Source organism: Neofelis nebulosa, chromosome 2 (genome assembly GCF_028018385.1).
Source record: "Neofelis nebulosa isolate mNeoNeb1 chromosome 2, mNeoNeb1.pri, whole genome shotgun sequence".
Classification (NCBI taxonomy): domain Eukaryota; kingdom Metazoa; phylum Chordata; class Mammalia; order Carnivora; family Felidae; genus Neofelis; species Neofelis nebulosa.
In genome coordinates, this window is record NC_080783.1 from 194,697,494 (window position 1) to 194,721,540 (window position 24,047).

The 24,047-nt window shown below is 35.4% G+C and overlaps 1 protein-coding gene across 3 annotated transcripts in view; it reads right to left on the minus strand.

The window, feature by feature from the left end:
- Positions 1-24,047, minus strand: part of LOC131505037 (protein argonaute-3) — a 118,659-nt gene that overhangs the window by 68,787 nt on the left and 25,825 nt on the right. For 2 of the 3 annotated variants that reach the window (XM_058718088.1, XM_058718087.1), the window contains exons 3-5: positions 12,103-12,223; positions 7,674-7,882; positions 6,712-6,848 (exon numbers count right to left, since the gene is read on the minus strand). In XM_058718088.1, coding sequence (XP_058574071.1) covers positions 6,712-6,848; positions 7,674-7,882; positions 12,103-12,223 — 467 coding nt within the window. Of the gene's footprint in view, positions 1-6,711; positions 6,849-7,673; positions 7,883-12,102; positions 12,224-19,018; positions 19,084-24,047 lie in introns of all 3 variants that reach the window. The other variant, XM_058718089.1, reaches the window with a different exon arrangement.

Sequence of the window (24,047 nt, forward strand, 5' to 3'; positions counted from 1 at the left end):
CCAACTCTTGATTTCGGCTAAGGTCATCTCACAGTTGTGAGATAGAACCCTGAGTTGGGCTCTGCGCTGAGCATGGAGTCTGCTTGGGATTCTCTCTCTCCCTTGCTCTCTGCTCCTCCCTTGCTCATGTTCTCTGTCTCTCAAAATAAATTTAAAAATTAAATTTAAAAAATTAAAAAAGACCCAAAACTTCCATTTTCAAAGGGAATCCCTTGGAAACTGACCCCAAATGGTCAACAACAACAAAAAATGTAGTGAAATTAGTGTTAAAGCAAACAGATAAGTTTCAGCAGCCAGACAAAAAAAGCAGGCCCCTCCAAGGGGAAAGAAAATCAAGCTGATATCATACTTCTCTACTGAACATTCAATGTCAGAAGACAGTAGACAAATACTTAGAAGATACTCCAGAAAGTATAAGTCAATAATTTTGTTTTAGACAATCCTTCAGGAATAATGCTATAGTCAAATGGTTTTCAGTATGTAAATACTTAGCTCTTATTCATGAGCCCTTCTTGAAGAAACAACTTGAGGACACACTGCAACTAGTAGATGACAGGAAAAATTTCAGCAGGACTGACAGCACAAATACATTTAATTGCAGATTTAAGGTTAAAACAAATGGATATACAGGTGACAGAATGGAATGCAACTGTTACATGCTCCAAGAATGTAGGAATAATAGTACATACAAATAAACCAATGACAGTAGAAAAATAAAAGGAAGAATAAACTCACTGTACCTTATAGTAATAGGAGTCACTGTTGAAAGTCAAGTAGTAAAAGTTTAAACAAAATTATAAAGAATAATAAAATATTGCTATATTGGCTAAAAGTAGTCAGTAAAAGAGAGGGAGAAAAAAAAGGAAGAGAATAAAGCTAACTGAATTATTACTTATTAAGGAAAAAAGACACTGCTTTAAAAAAGAGAAAGATGAGGGTGCCTGGTGGCTCAGTCGGTTGAGCATCTGACTCTTGATTTCGACTCAGGTCATGATCCCAGAGTTGTGGGATGGAGTCCCATATCAGGCTCTGCCCTGAGCATGGAGCCTGCTTAAAATTCTCTCCCGCCCATACTCTCTCCCTCTCTAAAATAAAATTAAAAAAAAATTTTTTTTTTTTAAAAAGAGAAAGATGAGTGATGAGCATAGCATAATAAACTTGTCGAATCATTATGTTGTACACTTGAAAGGTAACGTGTCAACCATACTACCAAAAAAAAAAAAAAAAGTTAAAAGAAAGAAACATGAGTATTACATGAAGGTAAAGGTATAAAGATTTACCACTAGCAGGAAAAAAAAACTCTTCTCAATATCAAAATTATCATTTAAAAAGCACAGAAAAGAGACCACTTAAAGTTTCAAAAACATATATAATCAGAAAATATAAAATAATCTGACATAACTAAGACCAAGCATGTATGTCCTTCCTATCTATCTGGCAACTAATCTATTAACAGAAAAAAAAGCTTTAGACTGATCCATAAAGCAAAACCATTCTATGCTATCACCAAGATGCATCTCTGATTCAGAAAGTATTAAAAAAGGTAAAGGACAGGAAAGAAGTTAACATATAGGATAAGGTTCACACACACATAAATTATAATCCTTTCATTAGATAATGCAGACTTTTGGCCCAAAGTTAAAAAAAAAATTCACTTTGGGGCGCCTGGGTGGCTCAGTCGGTTAAACGTCCGACTTCGGCTCAGGTCATGATCTCGCGGTCTGTGAGTTCGAGCCTCGCGTCGGGCTCTGGGCTGACAGCTCGGAGCCTGGAGCCTGTTTCAGATTCTGTGTCTCCCTCTCTCTGACCCTCCCCCGTTCATGCTCTGTCTCTCTCTGTCTCAAAAATAAATAGACGTTAAAAAAAAAATTTTTTTTTTATTTTTATTTTTATTTTTTTTATTTTTTATTTTTTTTTTTTTATTTTTTAATATATGAAATTTACTGTCAAATTGGTTTCCATACAACAAAAAATTTTTTTTTTAAATTCACTTTATCATGTAAAAGGTACAATTCACAATGAACAGGTGTGTGTGTGTGTGTGTGTGTGTGCGTATGCTCTTAAAAATGTAGCAGTAACATTAAGAAAGCAGAAATCACAGGAGATATGAGGAGAGAAACACAATAATAATAGAAATTTTAAGTTATTTCCCCTAGTCTTAGAGAACAATTAAACAAAAATGACTAAGAAATGATCTAAACAACCTAATCAAAATGGTAAGCACAGATGGATATTCATTTAACTCTATCTTAATAAATAAATATACCTATTTTCAAATAGCTATTAAACGTTCACAAAAATTGACTATGTATCAGACTACAAAACATACCTCAACAAATTCTAATAGGGGAAATACACTCCATATCCTCTGATTAACAACCCAAGAAAATCAGAAAATTGGAAAATAAATAATGGATAACAGAAAATAAAAAGATCTTCAATCTGCAAATTTCAAAAATCTCAAGTAATATTTGGATAATGAAAATATGAATGAAATTCGTGGTGTTTCTAGACAATAATAAAAATCCTACATATTAGAGGCTTTGGAATGTAGCTAAAACAGTGATCAGAAGAAAATTCATTACTTTAAATACTTTCATCATTAAGAAAAGATGAAAGTAAATGAATTACTAATTCATAATTATTATGAATTGCTAATTCATAATATAGCTCAAAAAGTTAGAAAAACAACTAAAGTAACTGAAAAAAGTAGAGGAAAACATTTATAAAGCTAAAAGCAGAAATTAAGGAGTTAGAAAACAGAAAGCCAGAGAGCTTAAAAAAAAAAACAAAAACATTCAAAAGCTCTTTTGCTGGGGGTTTGGGGAGGCACTGAAATCAGTTGTTTAAACTACTCCATCCTAATCAAGAGTAAAATGGACAAAACACAGATATATAAAATAAGAAAGGGGAGGAAACCACAGAAGTAGACACAATTTCAAAAAATAAGAAATGACTTTGTAAAACTTTCTATAAAATATCAAATACAGGTAAAATAATTTTCTGGTAAGATAAAATCTACCAAAACTGAACCACAAACTGAGCCTAAAAAAACTAGTTTTCACAAAACAAATGGAAGAATTTTCAAAGAGCTATTATGCATCAAAAAAACAAAACATACCACAACACCAGACTTCACAAGAGAATTCTATCAAACCTTGAAAGAGTTAATAAGTTTAGTACTATTTAAAAACTGTTGTACATTTTAGAAAACAGAAAACTTGTAAATTCTTTATAAGATATAAGATTAATACCAAAACTTGAAAAAGATCACACACAAAAAAGATTACAGATCAGGTCAAACTTACTTTTGCATTTTGATTAAAAAGGCAAAATATTAGCAAGCAGAATACAGTATCACATTAAAAGAATCCAGAAACACAAGTTTGGTTCAATGTTTGTTAAAAAGACAAATATCTTATCAGCTCCATAGACGTTGAAAAGGAATCTGACAAAATTCAATATCTATTATTGATTAAAAATACTCAATAAGGAGCCCCTGGATGGCTCAGTCGGTTAAGTGTCTGACTTCGGCTCAAGTCATGATCTCACGGTTTGTGAGTTTGAGCCCCACATCAGGCTCTGTGCTGACAGCTTGGAGCCTAGAGCCTGCTTTGGATTCTGTGTCTTCCTCTCTCTCTCTGCCCCTCCCCCATTTATGGTCTGTCTCTGTCTCTCAAAACATGAATAAAACATTTTTTTAAAAAGTTCTTAATAAAATATGAATCATCAGATGCTCATATACATACACATACATATATATGTATCATACTTAATGCAGAAACATTGGAAGCATTCCTAAGGTAAAGAGGATGCCTGCTAGTCACTACTCCTTAACACTGTTTAATCAGTCAATATAATTTGATAAGACAAAAATTAGAAGTATAAAAATCCAAAGGAATAGTTAAACCTATCACTATTTGTAGATGAAACGATTATAACTAGAAATGCCAAGAATACCACCTGAATAACTACTATAAACATAAATGGAATAAGGCAGACATAAAGTACACAGAAGTCAAAAGCCTTCATGTATGTAAACAATAACCAGTTAGAATCTATAAAACCCATTTAATAGCAAAAAGGGGGGGGGGGTGGAATATCTAGGAATAACAAGAAGATATGTGCAACTTTCACGTAAGGTAAACTTTAAAACATTCCTGAAGAAAACAAAACTAATGTTGTACCAATAGAAAGGTATAGTATTTTCTTGGACAGAAAAGACTCAGTATCTTAAAGATGCCAATTTGTCCTAACAATTTCTAAATGTAATGAGATTTCAATAAAAATTATAGTCCATCTTGGAGTGCTTGGGTAGCTTGGTTGAGAGACCAACTCTTGATTTTGGCTCAGGTCATGATCTCACAGTTCATGGGATTGGACCCCACGCTTCCAGCTCCACACTGACAGCATGGAGCCTGCTTAAGATTCTCTCTCTCCCTCTCTCCAACTTGTGCTTTTGCTCTCTTTCTCAAAATAAATAAAAATAAAACATTTAAAAAAATTACAGCCCATCCTCCCACACCCATTGAACCTAGGTAAGAAGTTCCTGAAGTTTACATGGTAAAATAAGTAAGGACAGCCTAGAAAAGCCTGAAGAGAAAAATGAGACTAGCCCTATAGGATTTAAAAAGTCATAAAAGAAATGACTAATACATTTAAGTGTTTGTGTGTATGTATTTACCATCTCCCAACCAAATACAGATTTCTATATGGCAAAAAATAAAAACAAGACTGTACCAAAGGTTAAAGACAAATAATTAGGGATAATATCTACAATTCGTGACACAAGGAGTTAATCTCCTTAATTTAGAAAGCTCTCAGTAAATGAGAAAACCAAAAATCCAACAGAAAGAAAAAAGGCAAAAGATATGAATAGCTAATAAAAAAAAGGTGACCCTTACACATATGAAAAGATGGTCAAATGCAAAATAAAAGTAGATAAGGAAACTGTTTCTTGCAAATGCAATTAATAGAATCTAGAGTTTCACACCTCTAGTGGCAAAGACATAACAAAACAGGTAGTCTCATTCTCGAATGCACAATATTTAGAAGCTCTAAAAAGGGCAATTCGGCAATAATGACCAAAATTACAAACACATTTGCCCTTGACCCATTATGTCCTGAAATCTATTCTAAAGATCTACATATACATGGAATGATGTTCTGAAATGGCAAATAAAAACAGCTCTAGTATACACTGAAAGAGGACTTCTGAGATATAGCTCCTCAATGACATATCCCCACAATGGTAGATGCAGCTGAAAATAATGCAGAAACTATATAGTGATCTGAAGAGACATAGGGATCCTTGAAGGAATGGCTGATTCCAGGTACAGGGTAGGAAATATAAGATAAGCTTGAAATATCCTACTGTCCCAGAAAGCAAAAAAGCTACCAATGACTACTAAATTACCAATAGGACATTGTGATTTTTCACATAAGAATTCCATCTAATTCAAAAGGAATAAAAGAATGAGAAAAAATACCAGTTGGTAATCCCTAGTGAAATAAATGATTTGGGTAACAATGATCATTAAATAAAATATTAGTCATTGAAAAGTTGACTGGGGAATTTACAATGGAGAGATGAGGCCTACTGATCTCTGAACCTACTGGTCAATCTTAGCATCACTAAAACTGGAACCACTAGATACTGTGCGCCTCTTAATATGATATAACATGAAGCACATAGAAGTATTCTGAACCAGAATTGAATCAAACTTCTAGGGCCAACTTCACTTTCAGGAAATATAGGGGACAGAGAAACAAGGCAATGACACCACAAGAACAGAAGACAAGTGTGGATTTTTTAATATTCTTCAGGACAAGTGAGTTTCTCTAACAAGTCAATGGCATAAAAAAAAAGAAAAAACAAAACAAGAGGGAGGAAATGGGACTACTACATTAAAAAGGCAGATCAGCCAAACATGATACATGGATCTTGTTTGGATCCTAATTAGGACTGTAACTATAAAAAGACATGTTTGAGATCAAGGAAATCTGATTATGGAGAGAATATTAGAGGCTACAAATGATTACTTAAAATTTTCTTACATATGATAATGGCATTATGACTATGTAAGGAAACACCCACGTTTTTAGAGGTACATACTTAAGCAGTAGAAACAAAAAAACTTGCTATCCGGGATCGGATTTAAAAATACTCTAATTGAGGAGTAAAGGTAGAAAATTCTTGACAGTTTGCATATAGGCGGTAGTTTATCATACTATTCTCCCTACTTTTAAATATGCTCAAAAACATTAATAGAAAACACCTAAAAATAAGAATGCAATTGGTACCACTATAAGCATCAGCAGTAGGTATAACACCTGGGGTCAAAATGACCAACAGACTTCTCTTGCTTTAAAACATGTATTTCATAATGAAATATTAATAAGAATTAAATGGACAAAAGTGAGATTGTTCAGATAATCATGTCAAGGCTTCTATATTTGCTTTCATGTGCTTACTTCACACTTAGTAGCATTCCAGGACAACTTCTGTGGAAAGGTTTTCTAAATAAAATGTAACACAAAAGTTTTTCCACTTTGTCTTAATATATGTCCAAATATTACTTCAAGACACCAGTACATATAATTATATCTAAACTGCGTGCACACACACACACAAACACACACACACACAGGAGCATGTGCGCAATACAGGAATCAACTACCCAATACAGAATATGGTTTTAGTTCCCTTACCATCAATATTAAGCATCATTTTCCACATGGCAGGCCGAACAGATTGATGGAATCCAAACCATACTTCCCTGCCCCCTCCCAGAGGGTGGTCATATCCTTCGGGAGCTGAGAAAAAGGAACGCCCCACAGGCGTGTATCTACAAAAATGAAAATGTCATGTTCAGTCCTTTCCTTCCCATATAGGTATTTAAATTTGCAGAAGAGGTTAAGTCTAGAGCACACAAACTTAATTTATCATAATGATGCTTATCATTAGGAATATATGAAAATAAATATTCCCCAAATTTGTGAAAAGCAAAAAGCAGCCATTCTAAGAGAAACAAAAACAAAAACAAAAAAAAAAAACTGTCAGCATCCTTCACTGAAATTCTCTATTCCTAAAACTGTTAGTTTGGGTAAGAACAAATTTTATTTAAAATATTTTCTTAGAAACAGATGAAAAGAAAAAACAGTTCCAATCTTAGAAAATGCTATTTCTACAAATGTGTTTGCAAGACATATTTTTCTTTAAAAGGACACATTGATCCTATATATACAGGCACACAAATACAAACACACACTTGTGTGAAGTATGATTAAGAGAACAGCAATTTCAATACAAATTGATATTACTGTATAAACAACAAAATTACCTTTAGAACAAGGGGATTTAACTATAGGAATATATCTGAAAACATATCAGTTATTCAAGATTTACAGCTTCTAAGACAAAGGGTTAGACATTTTTCTAAAAGGTATCTATTAGAATAGCTAAGTTAATGTGCATTTACTTTCAAAAATCAGAGTTTTTTCTGTAACTTACTTCTCATGTCAATGAACTAGTATGCATGCTATTCTCTAAATGAAGCAATCAAAATATACAACATGTGAAGGTTAATTAAAGGAAGCCTGCACAACTCACTCTTGGGAAAAAAGCCTACACACTTAAAATCTAAAAAGGAAAAAAAGCCAGAAGCACCCACTTCATGGAGGGCAGATGTCGTAGCACCACATCAACAGCATGGACAGGATTAGTACTGATTGGCTTGTCTAATTCCAGCGGCTCAGGCAAGGTCCGTCCTGTCAGTACTTCATGTAGTAGGTGCCAACTCACCCGAGAGACAAACTTAATCGACACCTTGAAAGGTCGATCTTTTCCACCTTCCCCAGGTAAAGTAACATCTAAATCTACCTGTTGATGGGAAAACAGTCAATTGATAAATTGAAAAAGATAAGTACAAGTATTTTTAGGTTTAAGTTATAAAAATATTTAAGAAAAAACAGGGAAAATATAAAAAACCAACCTCAACGCTAAATCAATAGATACTTTCTAAGCTATGCTGTTAAGTACAAAAAGCAAAGTAGAGAAGATTACAAATAGTATGCCATCTTTTCGGTGAGAAAGAAGGAGAAAATGGGAAAATATTCATATATCTTATTTCAGCAAAAAGAAATGTAAGAAGCATCAATCAGAAACAAAGAAATTGATTACTTTCAAAGGATGGGAAGGAACAGACCAGAAGAAATAAAGGAGGAATGAACAATTCTGAGTATATTTCTCAGTACAGTTTTGACTTCTGGAAGCATATTAAATAAAGGGTTTTTTTGTGTTTTTATTTATTTATTTTAATGTTCATTTATTTTTGAGAGAGAGAGACAGACTGTGAGTGGGAGAGGGGCAGAGAGAGAGTGAGACACAGAATCCAAAGCAGGCTCCAGGCTCTGAGCTGTCAGCACACAGCCCGACAGGGGCTCGAGCTCACAAAGCTCGAGATCATGACCTAAGCTGAAGTCAGAGGCTTAACTGACCAAGCCACCCAGCTACCCATTTTTGTGTGTTTTTTTTTTAATAAAGTTTTATAAGTTAAAAATTAAAAACAAAATCAAGAAGAATGAAGTGAAAAAATTAAAACTAAATATAAACAAAATCAAATGGAACCAAATATGTTTCAAATGAATAACATAACCACACTGAAAGAAGGGGAAAAGAATACAATGAACTCTTGAACACAGAACATATTGGGGGCTGTACACGTGGGAAAGAACTGCATACAAAATAAAATCTTAAACTCTTATGAGGAAGTTTGTTTTCTGTAGTGGTATGGTGTAGTAATTCAGATATAATTTTATATGTATACGGTAGGATTGAACAAATCAGTAAAAGTGGTGATGTTTTGAGGTTCAAAAAAGAAGGAAGATAAAAATAAGCAACATGGGGAGTAAAGAAAGAATCCTGGGGGAAACAGACTGAAACTTGGAAGAATCACTCTGAACTCATGATTTCCAATATATATATTGTATATTGCACAGTAAATAGTATTTGTAGGATACATGTGTTAAGTCCATTACATGATATATAATATTTATGATATATTGTCTCTTTTATTTGTGTATTTTTATGTCCCATCTGTCCATTTTACAAATACCTGCACTCCAGCAGCAATGAATACATTCAGTACCCAGATTTCAGTTTCTAAGTTGCATCCTCCAACCAAAAGAAATCACTGTTCCTTTGACAAAGGGCCAGTTGCATGGGTATAGCAGGGAAAACATAAGATTAGCCTGGAACATCTTGTGCCAGAAAATAAGGAAGTACTCAAAAAAAAGTGTGTCATGTCAAAGGGATACAGGAACTAGCTTAAAGTGGCTCCCAAAGGCCAAATCTAGGAAAACTGGGACAGTGAAATAAATAAAGGTAAATATATTAGGGAGAAGAAAATTCTCTCCCTTATAGTCAAATATCAACTAATAAATGTTGAAGGAATGACAGAATTAGAAAATCACCATTACTACATAGTAATAATCCTTCCAAGCAAAAATCATCAATTACTTAAAAATCTAATGAGAGAGGTGTCTGGGTGACCATTCGGTTAAGCATCTGATTCTTGTCCGCTCAGATCATGATCTCGTAGTTTTGAGACTGAGCCCTGCATTGGGCTCTGTGCTGGGCATGGAGCTTGTTTAAGATTTTCTTTCCCTTTCCTTTCCCTGCCCCCCAAATGATTCTCTCTCTTCGTTTCTCTCTGCCCCTCCTCCACTCACACAGCTCCCCCACCCCTCAAAAAAATAAAAATACTTTCTCTAATGAGAAACAAGATCCTTAAAGTATTTCCCATCTCAAAATTATAAACTTCTGTGCATCAGAAGACACAATCAACAAAGTGAAAAGGCAATCTACAAAATGTGAGAAAATATTTGCAAATCATGTATCTGATAAGAATATATACAGAATCCCTAAAACTCAACAAAAACCAAACGCAATTTAAAAAACGGGCAAATGATGAAGATACACAAATGAGCTTCTAAGAGCTCATGAAAAGATTCTCAACTCACTAATCATTAGGGAAATGCAAATCAAAACCACAATGAGATATAATCTCATAACCGTTAAGATGGCTACTATCAAAAAAAAAAAAACAAAACAGAAAACAAGTGTTGGCAAGGGTGTGGAGAATTTGGAACCCTTATGCACTGTTAGTGGGAATGTAAAATGGTGCAGTCACTGTAGTAAACAGTAAGGTGATTTCTCAAAATATTAAAAATAGAATTACCACTTACCGACTGAGCCACCCAGGCACCCCAGAATTATCACTTATACACAAAAGAACTGAAAGCAGGAACCGGAACAGATATTTGTACAACCGTGTTCACAGCAGCATTGTTTGCAATAGCCAAAAGGTACTCATCAATGGATGAACGGATAAACAAAATGTGGTATATACATACAATGGAATATTATTCAGCCTTGAAAAGGAAATTCTGACATACGTGACAACATGGATGAATCTTGAGGACATAATGCCAAGTGCAATAAGTCAGTCACAAAAAGACAAAAACCATATAATTCTACTTAGATGAGTCACTGAGAGTAGTCAAAGTCATAGAGACAGAGGTAGAATGGTGGTTGCTAGGGGCTGAGGGGAGGGAAGAATGGGGATGTAGTGTTTCATGAGTACAGAATTTCAGTTTTACAAGATAAAAAGAGTTATGGAGATAGATGGTGGTGATGGCTGAGAATGTACTTCATGCCACTAAACTGACCTAAAAAATGGCTCAGAAGGTAAATTTTCTTTTTTCTTTTTCTTTTTTTTTGAGAGAATGAATGAGCAAGGGAAGAGCAGAGAGAGAGGGAGACAAGACAAAGGATCCAAAGCAGGGTCTTCACTGACAGCAGCAAGCCCAATGTGGGCCTCGAACTCACAAACCATGAGACCATGACCTGAGCTGAATGAAGTCACTTAACCAACTAAGCCACCCAGGAGCCCTCAGCTGGTAAATATTATGTTATGTGTATTTTACCACAATTAAAAATAAAATCTCCCCACAAGAGTTAAAGAGAAAAAAAAAAACTTGACAGGAGAAACCTGGCAGATACCAACTTAATCAAGTGATCAACTTAGTACCATCATTAATGGAACAAACACATATAAATGTATCCTGATATGATCCACTGATAAGAAAGAACATTTGTGTAATTATTCTTGCCAAAAATGCGAAATCAGAATCTAATCAAGAGGAAACACCAAACAAACACAGACTGAGAGACACTCTACAAAATAACTTGCCTGTAATCTTCCACAATGTTAATTTCATGAAAGGAAAACAAAAAATGCTGGGGAACTGTTCTAGAATAATGAAGACTAAAAAGACATGGTATCTAAATACAATCACAAACCTGGACTGAATTCTGTACCAGAGGAAAAAAAAATGCTAAAAGTCATCACTGGAAGAATACGGGTTGTTGATTAGACCAAAGTATCATACAGATGAAAAATTCAGTGAAGTAGATAACTGTACTTTAATTTTTATCCTTATTCTTAGGAAATACATATTAAAGGGTGTGATATATGCAACCTACTGTTGAGATGGTTCAGGAAAAAAAGTACGTATGTGTCTCTCTCTCTCTAAATAAGTATAGATATAAAGAGAGTAACAAAAAAGACAATGATAAGACAAATGTGGCAAATGTTAAAGAACACTGGTGAGGGGCCCTTGGGGGGGCTCAGTCAATTGAGCATCCATCTCTTGGTTTCAGCTCAGGTCATGATCTCACAGTTTGTGGGTTTGAGCCCTGCATTGGGCTTTCTTGGGATTCTCTTTGCCCCCTCCCACTCACTTATGCTCTCTTTCTCTCAAAATAAATAAGTAAACTTAAAAAAATAATAATGTGCCTGTGGAGATAATCTGGGGGGAAAAAAGGGAACATTGGTGAATCTGGGTAAAGGGTCTATATGAGTTCTTTGAATGATTCTTGCAACTTTTCTATATGTTTTAAATTATTTCAAAATAAAAAGTTAAAAAAGATAAATGATACACTCTTATGTATCTATGGACTATAATAAAATGTAGTAAGTGCATTTAAAAGGGAGACATCACCAAAGTATAACTTTCCAATAAAAAACTGCATCTTACCCCAGTAGTTGCCACAGGAAGTGGATTGGCTGTGTAAAGACTTCTTTTTCCATCATAAACTGGTCTACGATCCCCAAATATAGTCACTTTAAAATGTTGAACCATTGAGTCAACCACCTCTCTAAAAAAAAGAAAAAAATAGATTCACATAATCCTCTGCATGATGAAATACAAGCATTTAACTAAAGTAATTCCTGAACTATTTAAAGCTTCCAAAATTCTAAAAGACAATCATACATGATAAAGATACTACTTTCAGGACCATACCTTAGGACACCAGAAAGAATAATTTCTGGCAAGTGACACAAATTTCACAAAAGACAGAGAAATGAATCTAGTGAATTACTTAAATCGTTCTGGGCCACAGTAGACCTGTAAAATATTATCCCTAGAAAATGATCCCAAAACCCTTTTACCATTTCTGAGTACTACCTGACACATTAATTTCTCTATCAAAAGAGTGATGCTCTTCCCTCTGTGCTCAAATACCACCTTAATACATATATCTATTAGAACATTTACTCCAATGCATTATAATTATTATATGCTTCACTTCTACTAGACTGTGAGATTTTTGAGAACACACATATACTCCCCTCAATCCTTTCAACTCCCCAAATCATCCTTACATTATCTAGCCAGTAAGAATATACTGAAGCCTGTTTTTACCTAGCAAACATTTTTATCCTATATATACTTACATGGAAAGATATTCAAGACTTTTACATTTAAAAAAAATGGACTATAGTGAGAATAATACTAAATATCCACAAATCGGGGCGCCTGGGTGGCTCAGTCGGTTAAGCGGCTGACTTCGGCTCAGGTCATGATCTCACGGTCCATGAGTTCAAGCCCCGCGTCGGGCTCTGTGCTGACAGCTCAGAGCCTGGAGCCTGTTTCAGATTCTGTGTCTCCCTCTCTCTGACCCTCCCCCGTTCATGCTCTGTCTCAAAAATAAATAAACGTTAAAAAAAAAATTAAAAAAAAAAAATTAATAAATAAATATCCACAAATCAACGTATATTTTTTGTGCACACATTATTTGTAAAAGCAGTAGAAAGATATCTAGAAGGATATGTACCAAATAGATAACAGTGGTTACCTCTGAAGAGAGAAGTGAAGAACGATTATTTTATTTTGCTTAAATAATCTAAATGTATTATGATGAGAATATACTTACATATTACTGGTAAAACTTACAACACACTTAAAAATGTAATAAATGGGAAAGAAAAATATTGAATTCTAGCCTACGGGTAGGTAGGAGAAAAAGGCGTTTTCTGGTACACAGTAAGCTGACCTGATACCTAGAGCAATTTTCCACATGCTCAAAATTTCCATTTTTCCCTTCTTCAATTTCATCTTGCTGAAACCATTTAAATCAAGACCAAGCCTCTTCTAGAGTAAAAAAAAGTTTACTCTTCTAGAGTAAATTTGCTGAAACTATTTAAATCAAGACCAAGCCTCTTCTAGAGCAAATTCTAGAAGAGCAAATTCTTCTAGAGCGATTGCTTCACTGATCAGTTTTTATATAGAAAACAAATTTCAAAGATTTTCTGCCATTTAAGATTTTCTTTTGCAGCCATCATCATCAAGTCCAGTTTCTTAGGTGAAACTATACAGATCTAATATTTAAGAATGTTTTGACTATTTTGTCAAATTTTTACTCAACAATAAACTGGTATAATTTTAAGCTTACCAAATCCTAGCAACCCAATCAAAGCACTCTCAGGATCAAAATGGTGGAGATTAAAATAGCTGTGACAAAACATCTTAAGGATGTTCTGTTCATTTCCAATTATCACCATTCTAAATTACAACCTCATGTCCCAGTACCTGGATTATTTTAAGTCTCTTAGTTTCTATGCCTTTTATTTTTTCTTCTCAAACACAACTTACATATCACTGCCAAACAAGTCCCTAAACTCCATTTTTATTTCCTAGGTATGAAAGGTTATGTTAATCATACTCCTCAGGGGCGCCTGGGTGGCTCAGTCGGTTGAGCATCCGACTTCGGCTCAGGTCATGATCTCACGGTCCGTGAGTTCAAGCCCCGCGTCGGGCTCTGTGCTGACCGCTCAGAGCCTGGACCCTGCTTCAGATTCTGTGTCTCCCTCTCTCTCTGACCCTCCACCGTTCATGCTCTGTCTCTCTCTGTCTCAAAAATAAATAAACATTAAAAAAAAAATCATACTCCTCAATTCATATCATTATTCATCTATGTAAGACATCTCTTCTTTCCTTCCACCTCCATTTCCTAAGCACCTGTCCCCTTCATAAATTATTTTCTCCTAATGTGTTTGAACATCCTTCTATTTGTATATATTCCCTTCTTTATTCTCTAGCACTAGGTTTTTAAAATGTATTTATATTGGGGCGCCTGGGTGGCTCAGTTGATTAAGTGTCCAATTTCGGCTCAAGTCATGATGTCATGGTTTGTGAGTTTGAGCCCCAAGTCAGGCTCTGTGCTGATAGCTTAGAGCCTGGAGCCTGCTTCCGATTCTGTGTCTCCCTCTCCTTTCTGCCCCTCTCGTGCTCTGTCTCTCTGTTTCTCTCTCTCTCTCAAAAATAAACATTAAGGGGCGCCTGGGTGGCGTAGTCGGTTAAGCGTCCGACTTCAGCCAGGTCACGATCTCGCGGTCCGTGAGTTCGAGCCCCGCGTCAGGCTCTGGGCCGATGGCTCGGAGCCTGGAGCCTGTTTCCGATTCTGTGTCTCCCTCTCTCTCTGCCCCTCCCCTGTTCATGCTCTGTCTCTCTCTGTCCCAAAAATAAAAAAATAAAAAAAATGTTGAAAAATTTTTAAAAAAAAAATAAACATTAAAATAATAATAATAAAATGTATTTATATTGCTGTGGGACACTTAGTTCATTGTTTCTGATTGATGCAAAATACTTCATATGTTGTCACCCAACGATGCAGACTTTAACTGCTGCCACCAAATATGATCTAAGCAATGCAATATCTCTTACTATGTCCCTTTATGGACTTAAGTGAGAATTAATCTCTGGTTATACACTCAGGAACAAAATTGTTAGGTCCAAGTGAATTTTATCAACTAAACGAACTGTCAAATTGCTCTCCAGAGTGGCTCCACAACCTACATTCCTGGAGGTTCCCATTTCCCTATATCCCAGACAAGATTTGGCGTTATATAGTTATGCTTTCTAATTTTTGCTAGACTAGCAGGTAAAACTAAAAGGTTTTATTTTTTTAATGTTTATTTTTGAGAGAGTGAGACTACACAGGTGGGGAAGGGGCAGAGTGAGGGATAGAGAGTATCAGAAGCAGAGAATCCAATGCAGGGCTTGAACTCATGAACCGTGAGATCACGACCTGAGCTGAGGTCGACGCTTAACCAACTGAGCCACCAAGGGGCCCCAAACTAAATGGTTTTAATTGAGATTTCTCCTATTACTAATGAATTTGAGCATCCCTTCATGCATTTGTGTTTCTTCTTTTGTGAATTTCCTGTTTGTTTCCTTTGCTCATTTTTCATTTATGGCCCCAGTCTTCTTGTTGAATTGAAGGAGTTTCTTCGATATTCCAGATATTGATTCATTAACAGGTTTAGTCATTGCAAATATCTTCTTCCAAATGCTGTATGCCTGTTGACAATGTCTATGTCTATGAACTGAAATCCTTAATGTTGTATCAACAAATGAATCATTTTTCACCTTATGGTTTCATGCTTTTGATGTTTTAAATACTTTCCTAATACTAAGGCACAAAGATGCATTATGTTTTATTAATGTTATAGTTTTATTAATGTTATAGTTTTATCTACATTATCTTGGTCATTAATCCATCTGAGGTTTTTCTTTATAAACAGTGTTATATAAGGAGTCTTATTTTTCTCCATATAGTAAGCCAGTTGTCCCATACCATCTATTTATGTCTATACATACACAATCAAATAAAAATGCCATTTTGGGGGGGCGTCTGGGTGGTGTAGTCAGTTAAGCATCTGACTCTTGATCTTGGCTCTGGTCATGATCTCAGTTTGTGAGTTTGAGCCCTGCCTTGGGCTCTGCACTGATGAAGCAGAGCCTGCTTGGGATTCTGTCTCTCTGTCCCCCCTCCCCACCGCTGCTTATGCACTGGCACTCTCTCTCTGCCTCAAAATAAATAAACTTAAAAAAATTTTTTTTATTTATTATTAATAAGAACTTATTATTTTTTTTCAACGTTTTTTATTTATTTTTGGGACAGAGAGAGACAGAGCATGAACGGGGGAGGGGCAGAGAGAGAGGGAGACACAGAATGTGAAACAGGCTCCAGGCTCCGAGCCATCAGCCCAGAGCCTGACGCGGGGCTCGAACTCACAGACCGCGAGATCGTGACCTGGCTGAAGTCGGACGCTTAACCGACTGCGCCACCCAGGCGGCCCCCATCACATATTATATAGGTCACTTCACATTCAGAAGTACTCTGTTCAATTTGGAAAAATTTAAGACCCTAAAAAAAATGAAATATAACCAGAAGAAGGTAATCCTGATAGAACCTCATGTAACATGAGTATAAATAAATCAAACTACGGACCTCAAGTCCAGAATAGGAAAGACTCAAAGGAAATTATAGAAACCTTTGGCTATTTTGATGGTCTGTCATGTGATAAACTAAGTAGAAAATCTATCTTGTTTGAAAGGATAGAACTAGGACAAACAGTTGGAAAGATATAAGACGCTAGACTTTGGAACAAAATTTCCCACATTTCCTAACCACCAGAACTATTCACAAGTAGATTACACTATCTTATAAAGTACCTGGGTTCATCTTTGCTAGAACAGTTCGAGGAGCAGTTACGTCAATGAAGATACCAACTAGAACACACCAACCAGAAGACTGAAATGAATGTCTGTAATCTACTCTAACCGTAAAATTTAATTAGGAGAATATCAAATAATGAAACACTGCAGATTTTCCCATGGCATCAGATATAAAAACTTCTTTATGAATAATTACACTAAACACTGATTTGAATTTAAGCTCTCAAAGCCTTAGAAGAATGGTGTTAGAATTCCATATACACTGGGCAATTCTGACATTAAACTACTTTTAAGTTCATAATTACTAAAACCTATATTTCAAAGGGAATCAGCTTTTATAAGGACCATCATTTATCATTATGTCTCTTTCATCTCTCACTAACATGATATAACTGAGAGGTTTTTTTTTTTTTTTTTTTTTTTAAGGTTATTTATTTATTTTGAGAGGGGGCATATGGAGAGAGAGAATCTCAAGCAGGCTCTGCACTGTCAGCGCAGAGGCCGATACAGGGCTCAAACCCACGAACCATAAGATCATGCATGACCTGAGCCAAAACCAAGAGTCAGACACTTAACTGACTGAGCCATCCAAGCACCACTTTAGAGTTTTAATTAAACTTTAGTATGCAAACTAACAAAATGACAAATCAAGGAACTGCAAAATTTTACTTCTTATCTCAAAAGATACTATGGCAAAGGATAATGTATTTTAGACTGTTCATCAGGCAGGGCACCTGGGTGGCTCAGTTAAGCGTCTGACTTCAACTCCGGTCATGATCTCCTGGTTCATTAATTCAAGCCCTGCATCGGGCTCTCTGCTGTCAGCGCAGAGCCCACTTCAGATCCTCTGTCTCTGTCTCTCTCTCTGTCCCTCCCCTGCTTGCGTGGTGCTCTCTCTCTCTCTGCCAAAAATAATAAACCTTAAGAAAAAAAAAAAAAAGAATGTTCATCACAGAGGCTGTGGAATTGAAGAAAAAAACTCTAAAATAGTGCTTTATCTAGTCATCTATTCAGCTATAGCAGCAAAGTTGCTCACTGTATTGTGAAGAAAGTCTGAACTGGGAAACTGCCAATATGAGAAACCTTTACAACACGTGGTAATATAAGCACTGGAGGAGAAATAAGTTTTTAGTCCCACTTTGCCACTAAGTTGTTATGAAAGTTACCTGGCCTCTCTGACTTTAGTTCCTTCATCAGTAAAAATGGGCTAATAGTCTACAGGCTGCTGCAGGGACCATATGGGATATCAGTGTAAGCACTTTTGGGGGGAAAAAGCAAATATATATTCTATTTTTATTTAAAAATTTAAGCATAATTATCTCATAAATATACTTCAAAACTATGTTGAAATGCTGAAGTCTTCCAAACAACAAACAGATGCATCACAATGCATTAATGCAAAGAATGAATTCTGGTAATTAACATAAACTGTGAACTGAATTTTCTCTATATCATAGTTGTGGAGCTGTTTTTGTCTTATGTGAAGTTGTCTTTTATTATAACAATAAGACTTCCTTTGATCTTTTGTTCAAATGTAGAAATTTTAGAGCAACATTTAAGAGTAAATTGTAGTATAAAAATAATTATTTTATTTAAAATTTTTAAAAATTTAAAAAAGGAGGGGCACCTGGGTGGCTCAGTCAGTTAAGTGTCAGGTCATGATCTTGCAGTTTCTGAGTTTGAGCTCCGTGTCAGGCTATGTGCTAACAGCTCAAAGCCTGGAGCCTGCTTCGGATTCTATGTCTCCCTCTCTCTCTGCCCCTCCCCTACTTGCTCGCTTGCTCTCTCTCAAAAATAAATAAACATAAAGAAAAAAAAATTTTAAAGAGTAAATCGTAGTAAGTCTACAATAACCAAGACACACAAAATAGTTTAACTTCTAAAGCAGTATTTAGGAAAGCAATTTGGGAAAGAAAATCTGAGAAAAGGGAGAGAAGAACTTCTAACCAATCTTTAGTGGCTTCCTTTTACTAATAACCCTAGTCTGAGAAGCAAAGAATTCTTGTATAGTATAATATGATACATTTTTGTAGAACCTCAGGATAGAATTTAAAACTCCTTAAGAATATCTGGTGATCACTACAAAAATGGAACCTACCTGAGTATATTGGTCTTACAAAGGGCTACAGCCTACCTTTCCCACTCTTACCTCAACCACCACTTCCTACATTCTGGTACCAAGTCTTTTGACTCCATCATGCTCTGGTGCACAGACTGTAAAGTAAAATTTAATATTGGTTTCAGTAAGTTCCACTTTACCACCTGACTCATACAGCAGAAAAATGGTAGGAGAGGGAAATTTTAATGTAAAAAAGAGAAGAAATTACTTTTGTTAATTGTTACTATATGCTCATAGAGACCCGCCTTCATCTCTTTTCTAGGTACCTCTTATTCTCTGCTCCCAAAAGGTAGAATGGGAAATATTATTCTAGTCTATAAGAGAAACCATGAAATAATATTTTCCCCCCAAAAGTGACTCTTCACATTAGTTTAGTATTCACAGCTACAATAAATTAATCTGTCACTATAGTATAGAGAAAAAGAAGGAAGATTGCTAAGGTATAACAAGAAGATAAAATGACCCAGACGCTTACTTATAAAACACAACTAAAACAAGCTGGCAGTCTCTCCTTATATCCTTCCAACCTTGAATTTATCTTCATAACTTCTCAGTAAGTAAGACAGAAGGTAGCCAAATGAACACTTTTGCATCACAATAAAGTTTAAAAATAGAGAGTAGAGAAGGGGTTATACTTTAGATCAAATTTTTAATATTTTATAATATAAAATTTGTAGTACACCAGAGCATTTTACGATAAACTATCTTCCTAATAATTTCACATGGGTGTGAGTTCTTTCATAGTATTATGTAACCACACTAGCTAAACCAGTGGAGTAAATTTCTAGAATTCACAGATAACTGACAGATTACCTTAGATTGAGCAATCATTTTTTAACTCAAGCTGGCTTACACTAACAACTCTATTCTAGAACACTTCTCCCTCAGGCCACCAATGACTTCTTAAAAGACATGATCTCTTTTCAGCTATTACAATCCTGGCTTCTCTGAAACAGCTTATACTTTGTCCTGGTTCTCTTATCTTTCCAATCTAAGTGTCTTCACTGGTAAACGTTAAACAACAGAATCCCCAGAAACCCATTCTCAATCTTGACTCTGCATACTTTCCCTAGCTTCTTCCCCGCCTCTAGCTTTTAGCTATCACCTATATGCTGACACTTCTCAAATCTCAATATCTTGATTTCTTGAACTCTAGACACTTATTTCCAATTATCTATTGAACTTCTTTATTTTCATGTTTCTTATGCAATTCTACCTCCAAATATCCAAAACAGAAATAAAAAACTTGGTCCTTTCACCACCTGTATTTCTGTGAAGGCTATCATTATTGCACAAGCTAGGAACTATGAGGTCTTTCCCCCCACACCTAAATCTCTTTTCCCTTTCCCTCTACACCGAAATTACTCATTTTTCTTCCAAATGTTACATCTAAGCTCTCCCTTTCATCACCACTGCCACTGCTGGCAGTTAAGTCTTAGAAAACACTACCTCTAATCTAGAAAAGTAGGTATCAGAGGTACTAGGGGGTATGCTGGAGTATGTGTGAAAAAAAAACCATTTAATTTTCATCTAATAATTAGAAATTAAGATTTCTAAACATTCATGAATATGAATCGACACTATTATTGTCACTTATCCCATGTCATATGATCGGATATAACATATGGCACACCAGGAACCCTAAGAGAATAATAGGACTTCTGCAACATATAAGAGTTAACAGTGTATTGTAATAATGCTGTATGGTAGCAGATGATAATTACACTTTTATGAGTACAGTGATGAGTACAGCATAATGTATAGAGTTGTCAAATCACTGTGTTGTATACCTAAAACTATTATAACTTTGTATGTCAACTACACTTCAATTAAAAAGAAAAGAATCAACATTGGAATTCTCATTCATTCACTTCAGCATGTTGCAACTTATTTCAGTTCAAGTGTATGGCATATATTCAATCAGATTTTTGGTGTATTAATCTCAAATTTTCAAATTAGTAAACATATTTTTAAATAGTTTATTTCAGGGGCGCCTGGGTGGCTCAGTCGGTTAAACATCCGACGTCGGCTCACGTCATGATCTCACGGTCCGTGAGTTCGAGCCCCATGTCGGGCTCTGTGCTGACAGCTCAGAGCCTGGAGCCCGTTTCGGATTCTGTGTCTCCCTCTCTCTCTGACCCTCCCCTGTTCATGCTCTGTCTCTCTCTCAAAAATAAATAAACATTAAAAAAAAAAAATTTAAATAGTTTATTTCAAAATATTGTTTCCCACCTTGAATTTTTCTATAATTATGTAATACATTAGGACACTAGTACATTTCTATAAATTTAAAAACTTTAAATGTGTGTGCATATACATTTGTTTATTTACTGTTCAGTCCATGGTCAAACATGTATTAACTAATGGGAATGAGTAATCAAAGATTTGAAGACTATTGATCTAGACTACTGCAACAGCCTTCCCAATGTTCTCCAGAACTCTGGTTATTCTCTTCTCTAATTCATTCGTCACACTGCCATTAGTTATGCTTTTAACTATAGATGTTTCTCATTTGCTCAAAGCCTCCAGTGGCTCCTCACAGTTTTTGAATTCATAAGCCTCAGCATGCATGGATTTAAGACCTTTCATAACTTCCCCTCCGGCTAAATTTTTAGATTCGAGCTACTGTATTTATATTGGCCTATTTCTGTTACATAAATATGTCAAGCTTTTGCTATGTTCACTCTATATATTCTTTCTCCTACTCCACTATTTAGTTCAGATACCATGTCATGTATCACATCTTCCTCCCTAACTAAAAGCAGGAATCATTACTCTTTCATCACAGCACATAATGCACAACTCACAGGATTTCTCACTACATACAAACGATGGAATCTCTAGCAGGGATCATCTTATTTTGCCTTGTACCTTATTGTATCTTGCATTTTTTGTATCTTACAAAAAAGGGGCACAGTGAGTGAAACACTTAATGAAAGCAGGATGATCTTAAAATGATCTTTAAGTTTTAAAAGTTACTGCAGAATTCAGAATTTTAATTCCAGAGTCCATATATTCTTTAAATCTTGTACTAAACAGCATTCTACCTTGGTACAACTATATAGCAAATTCAGATAACTGGTTTACTTAAAAAATTTTTTTTAAATGTTTATTTATTTTTGAGAGAGAGAGAGAGACAGACAGACAGACAGACAGAATCTGAAGCAGGCTCCAGGCTCTGAGCTGTCAGTACAGAGCCTGATGCAGGGCTCGAACTCACGAATCATGAGATCATGACCTGAGCTGAAGTCAGACTGCGCCACCCAGGTGCCCCTCAGATAATTGGTTTAAATTGATTTAACTCAATTTAAGGAAAAACAAAATGTAGCAGACTAAAAACAAGGAAATTCCACACCAATAACGGAATACTATACAGCTGTTACTATAATTGAAATCTACACAAATAGATGTTAGAAATAAACCCTACCTACTAGTCCCTTTAGAAATATATTTACTTATTGGGGCGCCTGGGTGGCTCAGTCGGTTAAGCGGCCAGCTTAGGCTCAGGTCATGATCTCGCGGTCCGTGAGTTCGAGCCCCACGTCGGCTCTGTGCAGACCGCTCAGAGCCTGGAGCCTGTTTCAGATTCTGTGTCTCCCTCTCTCTGACCCTCCCCTTTCATGCTCTGTCTCTCTCTGTCTCAAAAATAAATAAACGTTAAAAAAAAAAATTAAAAAAAAAAAAAAGAAATATATTTACTTATAAAACTATCTTTGGACTTCAAATATATTGTAGAAATATTAGCTAGGTGACTAAATACTACTGAGTAACTTATCTAGATGCTACTTCAAAGAACTTTTGAGATTTCAGGGGCATCTGGGTGGCTCAGTAGGTTAAGTGGCTGACTCCTAGTTTCAGCTCAGGTCATGATCTCATTCACAGTTGGTGAGTTTGAGTACTACAGAGCAGAGCCTGGTTGGGATTCTCTCTCTCTTTCTACCCCTCTTCTCTGTCCCTCTCTCTCTCTCAAGATAAATAAATAAACTTACAAAAAAAGAATTCTTGAGACTTGAAATAATCACCACTTGTTAGCTTTCCTATCTTCCAAGTGATTAACAAGGAAAATAAAACATGCTTATTAACTGACATATACTGTATGGTACGGTTTCTCCAAGATAGCTAAATACTCAAAACTACAATTGTTTGATTTTCACCAGCAGTGTTTTCTGGGGTATGTTCTCTAAATCATTTTAATCAGAAGTATACTCCTCTACAGATATGACACCAAAAGGGCAACTGGCCCAAGAAAAAATTAAATGTTCTTCATCAAAATAAAAAATGTGCTTCAAAGGAAAATGTCAAGAAAGTGGAAGTGAAAGGCAACATGCAGAAAAGGAGAACATTTTTGCACATCATTATATCTAATAAGGCACTTTTAACTATACTTGTAAAAAATTCCTGTAACTCAGTAACAAAAAGACAAAACATCCAACTTAAAAATGGGCAAAGAACCTGAATAGACATTTCTCCAAACATATACAAATGGCCAGTAAGTACATGAAAACATGCCCAACATCATCAACCATCAGGGAAATGCAAATCAAAATAACAATGAGACACTACTTAAAACTCCTAGGATGGTTATATTAAAAAGATAGATAACAAATGGTGGCAAGGATGCAGAGATGCTTTAATCATCATACACTGCTAGTGGGAATGTAAAATGATGCAGCCAGTTTGGAAAAGAGTCTGGCAGTTCCTCAAAAGACTAAACAGAGTTACCAAATCATTCCACTCTTAGCAATACACCCAAAAGAAATGAAAACACATGTCCACACAAAATCTTGTATACAAACGTTCATAGCATTATTCATACGCGCAAACAATTCATGTCCATCAACTGATGAATCAATCAATAAACAAAATATCCATACAATGGAGTATTATTTGGTAATAAAAAGGGATGAAGTAGTGATACATGCTACAACATGGATGAACCTTGAAAACATGTGAAGTGAAAGAGGTCAGTCACACAAAAGGCTGCATACTATATGATTCCATTTATATGAAATACCCAGAAAAAAACAAATCTGTAGAGACAGAAAGTAGATTAGTGGTT